This window comes from Coregonus lavaretus (genome assembly GCF_964263955.1).
Source record: "Coregonus lavaretus genome assembly, chromosome: 1".
Lineage (NCBI taxonomy): Eukaryota > Metazoa > Chordata > Actinopteri > Salmoniformes > Salmonidae > Coregonus > Coregonus lavaretus.
The window spans coordinates 66847694-66856718 of record NC_139988.1 but is presented as its reverse complement, the minus strand read 5'-3'; the positions used below and the strand labels follow the sequence as shown (position 1 = coordinate 66856718).

At 38.9% G+C, this 9025-nt stretch overlaps 1 protein-coding gene across 6 annotated transcripts in view; it reads right to left on the bottom strand.

Moving 5' to 3' along the window:
- Positions 1–266: 266 nt before the first annotated feature.
- The window catches only part of LOC311131633 (uncharacterized protein), a 9181-nt gene continuing 422 nt past the window's right edge, over positions 267–9025 (bottom strand). Inside the window, exons 2-13 of one of the 6 annotated variants that reach the window (XM_084164718.1) lie at positions 8971–8997; positions 8480–8689; positions 8191–8390; positions 7621–7636; positions 7323–7532; positions 7034–7233; positions 6464–6479; positions 6166–6375; positions 5877–6076; positions 3324–4863; positions 3040–3110; positions 267–925 (exon numbers count right to left, since the gene is read on the bottom strand). In XM_084164718.1, coding sequence (XP_084020844.1) covers positions 4858–4863; positions 5877–6076; positions 6166–6375; positions 6464–6479; positions 7034–7233; positions 7323–7532; positions 7621–7636; positions 8191–8390; positions 8480–8689; positions 8971–8992 — 1290 coding nt within the window. In that variant the 5' untranslated portion in view covers positions 8993–8997 and the 3' untranslated portion in view covers positions 267–925; positions 3040–3110; positions 3324–4857. Of the gene's footprint in view, positions 926–3039; positions 4864–5337; positions 6077–6165; positions 6392–6463; positions 6480–7033; positions 7234–7322; positions 7549–7620; positions 7637–8190; positions 8391–8479; positions 8690–8970; positions 8998–9025 lie in introns of those variants that run through there. The other 5 variants (XM_084164717.1, XM_084164716.1, XM_084164721.1 and 2 more) reach the window with 5 other exon arrangements.

Here is a 9025-nt window from a genome sequence, read left to right as displayed (position 1 = left end):
CTTACCGATCACTGCACCTGTACACAGCCCATCTGAAATTAGCCCGCCCAACTACCTCATCCCTATATTGTTATTTATTTTGCTCATTTGTACCCCAGTATCTCTATTTGCACATCATCTCTTGCACATCTATCATTCCAGTGTTAATACTAATTGTAATTATTTTGCACTATAGCCTATTTTATTGCCTTACCTCCATAACTTGCTAAATTTGCACACTGTATATTATATGTATTTCTGTTGTATTTTTGACTTTGTTTTGTTTTACCCCATATGTAACTCTGTGTTGTTGTTTTTATCGCACTGCTTTGCTTTATCTTGGCCAGGTCGCAGTTGTAAATGAGAACTTGTTCTCAACTGGTTTACCTGGTTAAATAAAGGTGAAATAAATAAAAAAAATAAAAAAAAGTATTTGTCAGAGCTAATAAGCCACAACTGAATGACGTATGTCATTTTGTTTCTAAACTCAATGAAAACAACAAACAGGGCACTGGTCGATCTACACACATCTGCAAGTGATATCACTGAGCTGTGACAATGCATCTTGTTATGGCCTATAATGGAACATATTGACTACTGCCAAACAAATGTTGAATTCTACTGTAGCTGTAGAACTGTAGCCTATTGTGTGATTAACTTTCAGAAACATTAACACTGGAAAAAATGGTTTAGAAAAATGTAAAGGTAGAAGATCCTTCATCACTGCCAGGGCTGCCCCAAGACCGACCACGCGCTGAGTTTCTGGTGGACCTTCTCCCTGGCACTTTAGGCACTGATGAGTTCTGTGCCCACTCTCTCCCACAGGCCTGGCAACCCTGGCCTGTGGGGCCAGTCATTGGGCCAGACTTTTTGCTTCTCATCAGGGTGTTGTAGAAGGAAGTAGTATAGGACCTTGAGAGCTTCTGGATAGGGCTGAGTGACTGGACTGTGAATGAGAGAGAGGGAGTGTGTGGGAAATCAGTAATCAAGTAATATCAGACTTTCGCTTTATGGAACGCTTTCTGGGTCTTTGCGTGTCAAAAAATACACTTTTAATTTGACACGTCAAATAATACAATTATATTATAGAATGTTGTGTGTGCTGAATTTGCATGTGCAAGCCAATCGCCACCACTACGATCAGTAGCACTGTCAAACCTGTACAAAAAAAGTCAGCAAACAAGCACACACCGCCACCAACCATGTTTACAATAGAGCGTTGGTAATAATGCATTATTTGTTCGACCGAATGGGAAAACGTCTGTGTGAGCATTTGAAATAAGATCAGGATCAAACGAGCAGGATCAAAAATGTTTGCAAATATCTTTGATACAGATGTTATTAGCAAATTCTGGGGTAGCTAGCTAGCTTTAGCTTGGTAACGTTACCTAGCTAGCACCAATGCAACTAACGTTAGCCTGAAAACAATGACCAATAGAAACTGCAGTCATTTTCAATATTCTTAGCAATGATTTAGGAATCCATGTAAGTATTAGCTAGGTAGCCACTTGAAATTGAACTTAAGTTCATGAAAATAACTAGCTAGCCAGCTACTTAACCATGTTGCCCAAAGCTAACGTTAAAAGCAGCCAGTAAACTTCATCTGGCTGGTGAGGCTTGACCGGACCGGGTTATGTGTTGGGAAAATAACCACAATAGTGGAATTTGCGGTTTGCCTTCAAAATAAAAGTACCTCTTTGAAAGTGACGCAGAAGGTTACAATTGGTGAAATCATTCAATATTTAGACTAGATAATGTTAAACAATGTTGGAATGTGGAGCAATGAAATGGGGTATCAGTCTACTCAGTGACACCCACAGAAGACAACTGTGAAGAGTTTATTCAAATATTAGCGTTGTAGCTCTTATCGCGGGACTGCGACTGTGTGAAACCACCTCACAGTCAGCCTATTGTGCGTATTGACATTCATATTGCACTGTGCAGCCTTACCTAAGGATTGGGGATAAATTAAATGGGGTGTCTGTCTACTCAGTACCAAGATCTTTTTTCCCAATGTCCTCCTCAGAGTTATCAGACTCCCAAAACATCCAGGTTGTATCGTTTTCCCTCTGGAATATTGTTCAATATACATAGTAGGGTGACTGGTACAATAAATGTGGCTCAATTCACAGTGGTTTCAGAGTCCCGTAATAAGAGCTATGACGCTACTTTTCTCTGGGTGTCACTGAGTAGACTGATACCCCATGTCATTGATCCATAATCCATTGGTAAGGTTGTACAGTGAAATGCATATGCCCTCAATGCAATTCTAAAGTCTAATACATCCAGTGTGATTTCAACAGATTTTTGTCAAATTAACAAATATTTTTATTTTGTTGAATTTATATAACAATACAACCTCGTTTATCATGGCGTAATTCCACTATTTGTATTAATTTGCGTCACTGTCAATGACATCATTTTATTTTGAAGGCTAACCGCAAATTCCACTATTGTGGCTAATCCTTATTGTGGCTAGCTTCACATAGATGGGTCCGGCCATCATTAATCAAACAGTTTTATAAATTAGGGGTATTTTAGATGATGACACCTAGCTAGATAGTTAGCTAGCTAACTATAGCTACTGAAACAGATTGTCATTTAGCTATGTTTTTGGGGAAGAACATTGTTTGCATCAATCAGCTAACGTTAGCTAGCTTTTTTTATGACCAGCACTGTCCAGAGCTTGGGGAAGGGCAGGTGCCCGAGACAAAACTTTACCAGCGTCATAGCATACGTATCGATGAGTCGTTGTGACAAATGAAATACGAGTGATGGTGTAATCAATGTGTAATAACTGCGTAAAATAGTCAAATAGTGTTATTTGACGTGTATCTTTTTTGACACGCAAAGACCCAAACGGCGTTCCATATCTCTGTATCATTGATCATCAGCCCCCCTGAAAGGTGGTTGGTATACATTCAGAAAAGCAGGCCAATGGTCGTAGCAATTCATGTAGTAGTCTCACCATTATGCCTTTTCTACATCTGCCTTTCAGTTAGCAGGAAAGGAGGTTTGTGAATTATAGCCACACCAATAAAAAGGATGATTTTAACTTACTGTATTGGCTGATGTAACTGGATGAAGATCTGCTCAGATGTCATAGTGTGTCCTTCTCCTGCGGGCACATTCTGAACTCACACACACAAACACACAATATCAGCATTGACTGTAGCTTAACTGGACATTGTTGTATTGAGTGTGTAAGAAATTGCTATGTAAAGGGCCAGATATGTAACCATGTACAGTAACTGCAGTTAATTGTTAGCCTACTCAGTCAATAAGCACCAGCCAGACAGAAGATCTAGCTAAGTTAGCTACAGAAAGTAATGTACAAATCTCACCTTTCTGCAGCAGCTACCTCGCTTTGGCCGGGCCGCTTCATCTTGTAGCAGCAGGTTGAGGGACTAACGTTAACTTATTTCCACTAGCTAGCTACAACTACCTAGCATGAGGGAGTAACTTACTTCCACTAGCTAGCATGACTATAGCCATAGCCAGGTAGGGCTAGCTACTGTAGCTAGCAAGCCTGCTAGCTAGTCAGCACTAACACAGATAGAACAATGAGGTTTAGTTATAAAGATCTTTGGCAGTAACGTTAGCCGGCTAATGCTAGCTAGCCAGGTAGTGCAAGTCAACTTTGTTCAGTTGTTGTTGAGTTCGTTCTATTGGCATGCTAATAGATAAGTTAAGCATCTTAGCTAAAATTACTATTTTTAGTAATGTCTGATCCTTTCTCTGTGCTGCCGACACTGCAGCTCAACCCAGACTGTAAACACAACTGCTATGCATCTTTAATATTATATTACGGGGCGTGTACTTCCAGTTATGAACAAAAAATATGTAATAATAATTGGATACATTATCAGTCCTCATATTTTTGACCTATCTGAGGTTGTTTTAAGCGATTACACTTAATGCAGTAAAAACATGTATCCACCTGATGGCACTAAAGCTCTTACTGTGTAGCAAAGAAGGTGCAACGTTCCATTGGTGATTTTGTAATTGACTGTCAGTAAACATTGTGACTACAGTAAACACCCAGGGTCATACTCCACACGCCACACTCCACTTAGAGAGTTGGTGCTGAAAACTTGGACAGTGAATTTTCTCATAAATTCCTCATGAGAACCCAATTATTACTAGCCACAGTAGTGAAATGTACTATCCCTGGACTTTCAGAGAGATACATAGAATGTGAGTGTAGCAAAGCTAAGAGCGGGTCACACTCTTTAGCCTTGCTAACTCTGTCAGATCAGCTCACCCAGAAACAGAACCTAAAGAGGAATCTGATAAACCCTAATCTTATTTCACAATAACCACTTTGGGGTGGTTTCCCTGTGATCAATCTCAAAGTCAAAATCCTGCTTGATATATAGGATGTTGGAAATTATTCCAATATAGATTTGAATGAGTAATTGGCAGATGTGTTAATAACACCTGTAGGTAGACATAGTGCCTGCTTACACATATTTAAAGAGAGTTGAATGTTGACCCACCTGGATAAAAACACATGGAATGGACACTGTGTCAAAGTCATATTTCAACGTACCTCATGTAGAACATCAATGACATTTTTCTTTGTATCTGCAAAAAGTGTTCAACCCTGTTGCTCTGAGGTTTAAGGTTTGGGACGAGATATAAAAAGCGGGGAAAATACGTTGATTTTGTACTTTAGAAACAGGTGCGGTCTTCAAGTATCAATTTTAAGAAAAAGTTAGACATGGTAGCACAGCGTACTGGTAAATTGAGCAATCTACAGCGGCCTTGTTGAAGATTTCTCATTCAAGACGCTAACCATAATCAACACTGCTTACCTTTAATAATTTGTTGTGATTGTTATCAGGGGTCCTACCATGGGATTGGAGAAGAAGGGATCTAAAACTAGATAGGGTGTTAATAACTTTTCAGAAAATAATCTACATTACAGTGCTCTTATTACTGTGTAAATACAGTGTAACAAGTAGCCTATTGTAATTACTCATTGTTACACTGTACTGACCCTGTATTTAGGCTTAGGGTAAAGGTTATCATCAGTGTTAGGGCTAGGTTTAGGTTTACTGCTGTAAGTATTACGATACTTGTTACACTGTACTTACAGCAGTAATTACACAGTAATAAGGGCACTGTAATGTAAAGTTTTGCCTTATCTTGCAAAATGTTTAACACCGCAAATGAAGATAATTGACCATAAGGCTGACCCAACAGCTTAGTGTTTTGAAGCGCCTAGATTGTTTAACAAAATCCTTGAGCTTTTCTGACCCATAGTAGATAATAATAATAATAATAATAATAATAATAATAATAATAATTCAAATAGTTACTTCACATTTTTTAAATTGTATTTGCAAGACGTCATCAGCATACTAAGATTTTATTTCAGATGACTTCAGGTTTCAATCAATACACATTCAACAGGGAAAACTTTTTGATTACTTTTACAATTGTTTTTGTTGTTATTGTTTAATGTACAGTATATTCAACTCATGTCAGTTAAACTCAATACAATATCAATATACAATTCATTGCATCCCTTCAATAGTCATTTTGTTTTCCACAAGTTGATTGAAAGAAGTGCTTATACAATTCAATCAAACATTGAGCTGAATATAATTTTCCTGGGACTGTCTGGGAGTGGTCTGAGCGGGGAGGGGAAACTGAAAACTAGCTGTCATTGGCAGAGAAGTTTGAAACTCCCTTTCTTATTGGTCTATTAATTAATTTATGTCGCCAGGCAGGCCAAAACTTCATCCCACCCAAACAGGCGGAAATTTCAGGCAGTCTTTTCAAACAGTTCTTACACTAAAAGGGTATTATAATTTTTTACAAATTCTTAAATGGCGAGGGGCAAGTGCGGTGCTAAATAACTCAAAGTGGACTATACGTTGTAACTATACCTTTGGTTGTACGTTTAGCCTCTTCAGAATCATACCGACTGCTTCTTTATTGCGAGGACAGTCCAGAAGTCCTCTGTGATTAAATAGACAGTCCACTGTGAGTATTACCTCACCCCTGGTCACTAGTCTGCTGCTGTCAGGTATAGTGGAGTCTGGGTTGAAAGTGTCATGCAGCACCACCAGAACGACAGGTTTACCAGCTGTCAAGAGAGTGAGGGATGAACAAAGTTAGTTTAAGAACTCTAACAAATAAAGCATGTATTCAGGTAATTAGCCTCTTGATACATACCTAGGTATTCTGAGACCACCTCCAGTTGTATATCAAGATCAAGAGGTCCAAGGTAACTGACGATAGGACAGATCATCATGATGACATCACTCTCCGCTACTGACACTTCAGTACAGTTTCCTCGGACAATGAGTTGTCTTATCAAGTCCTTATCAGAATTGAAAGTATCACCTACGACACAGGTGCATAATTTCCCCATCCTTGGCTCACCTGCAAGAGGATATCTCTGTTTCGTTAAAAATGAAACCTTTGTTATTGTGCAATTCATCATATTAATTTTGTTTAGAGCAGTATTTACCTTCTGTGAATTCCTGCTGCAACAGAGAGAGAGAAGTTAAGAAATTAATTATTAGTATAGTATTCGATTCTACATTGTGCTGAACATGGATTTCTAAACCGATATTTAACTAGGCAAGTCAGTTAAAGGTCCAATGCAGCAGTTGTTTTTTATCTCAATATCAAATAATTTCTGGGTAACAATTAAGTACCTTATTGTGATTGTTTTCAATTAAAATGGTCAAAAATAAACAAAAATAGCTTCTTAGCAAAGAGCTATTTCTCAAGCAAGAATTTTGCTAGGACTGTCTGGGAGTGGTCTGAGTGGGGAGGTGAAAACTGAAAACTAACTGTTATAGGCAGAGAGGTTTGGTACTCTCATTCTTATTGGTCTATTAACTACTTTACCACCTGGTGATGTCACCAGGCAAGCCAAAACTCCATCCCACCAAAACAGGCGGAAATTTCAGGCTGCCTTTTCAAACAGCTCTTACACTAAAAGGGCATTATCATAATTTTCACAAATTCTTAAATGACGAGGGGCAAGTGCGGTGCTAAATAACTCAAAGTGGACTATACGTTGTAACTATACCTTTGGTTGTACGTTTAGCCTCTTCAGAATCATACCGACTGCTTCTTTATTGCGAGGACAGTCCAGAAGTCCTCTGTGATTAAATAGACAGTCCACTGTGAGTATCACCTCACCCCTGGTCACTAGTCTGCTGCTGTCAGGTATAGTGGAGTCTGGGTTGAAAGTGTCATGCAGCACCACCAGAACGACAGGTTTACCAGCTGTCAAGAGAGTGAGGGATGAACAAAGTTAGTTTAAGAACTCTAACAAATAAAGCATGTATTCAGGTAATTAGCCTCTTGATACATACCTAGGTATTCTGAGACCACCTCCAGTTGTATATCAAGATCAAGAGGTCCAAGGTAACTGACGATAGGACAGATCATCATGATGACATCACTCTCCGCTACTGACACTTCAGTACAGTTTCCTCGGACAATGAGTTGTCTTATCAAGTCCTTATCAGAATTGAAAGTATCACCTACGACACAGGTGCATAATTTCCCCATCCTTGGCTCACCTGCAAGAGGATATCTCTGTTTCGTTAAAAATGAAACCTTTGTTATTGTGCAATTCATCATATTAATTTTGTTTAGAGCAGTATTTACCTTCTGTGAATTCCTGCTGCAACAGAGAGAGAGAAGTTAAGAAATTAATTATTAGTATAGTATTCGATTCTACATTGTGCTGAACATGGATTTCTAAACCGATATTTAACTAGGCAAGTCAGTTAAAGGTCCAATGCAGCAGTTGTTTTTTATCTCAATATCAAATAATTTCTGGGTAACAATTAAGTACCTTATTGTGATTGTTTTCAATTAAAATGGTCAAAAATAAACAAAAATAGCTTCTTAGCAAAGAGCTATTTCTCAAGCAAGAATTTTGCTAGGACTGTCTGGGAGTGGTCTGAGTGGGGAGGTGAAAACTGAAAACTAACTGTTATAGGCAGAGAGGTTTGGTACTCTCATTCTTATTGGTCTATTAACTACTTTACCACCTGGTGATGTCACCAGGCAAGCCAAAACTCCATCCCACCAAAACAGGCGGAAATTTCAGGCTGCCTTTTCAAACAGCTCTTACACTAAAAGGGCATTATCATAATTTTCACAAATTCTTAAATGACGAGGGGCAAGTGCGGTGCTAAATAACTCAAAGTGGACTATACGTTGTAACTATACCTTTGGTTGTACGTTTAGCCTCTTCAGAATCATACCGACTGCTTCTTTATTGCGAGGACAGTCCAGAAGTCCTCTGTGATTAAATAGACAGTCCACTGTGAGTATCACCTCACCCCTGGTCACTAGTCTGCTGCTGTCAGGTATAGTGGAGTCTGGGTTGAAAGTGTCATGCAGCACCACCAGAACGACAGGTTTACCAGCTGTCAAGAGAGTGAGGGATGAACAAAGTTAGTTTAAGAACTCTAACAAATAAAGCATGTATTCAGGTAATTAGCCTCTTGATACATACCTAGGTATTCTGAGACCACCTCCAGTTGTATATCAAGATCAAGAGGCCCAAGGTGACTGACGATAGGACAGATCATCATGATGACATCACTCTCCGCTACTGACACTTCAGTACAGTTTCCTCGGACAATGAGTTGTCTTATCAAGTCCTTATCAGAATTGAAAGTATCACCTACGACACAGGTGCATAATTTCCCCATCCTTGACTTACCTGCAAGAGGATATCTGTTTTATTAAACAATTATTTTTTACTTCATGACCTTGCTTTCTGGCGCTGACAGAGTTGACTATATGTGAAGGTGTGTCCTGTTGGGCTCCATTTTTACAGGAAACTATGTTATTTAACAGTTTGAGACTCAACAACAATCCCATGTCTGCTCCAAATCTATAAGCCTATGACATAGATCTACTGACTAAACTGTGGTTTGTATATACGACATTAATACAAGAAAAGCAACCAATAACTCCTGAGACAGTGACGTGTTGACTTACTATGAACACCAGCCTCTGCCATTTTGCCTGCATAAAAAAAGTTGGAAACCATAAC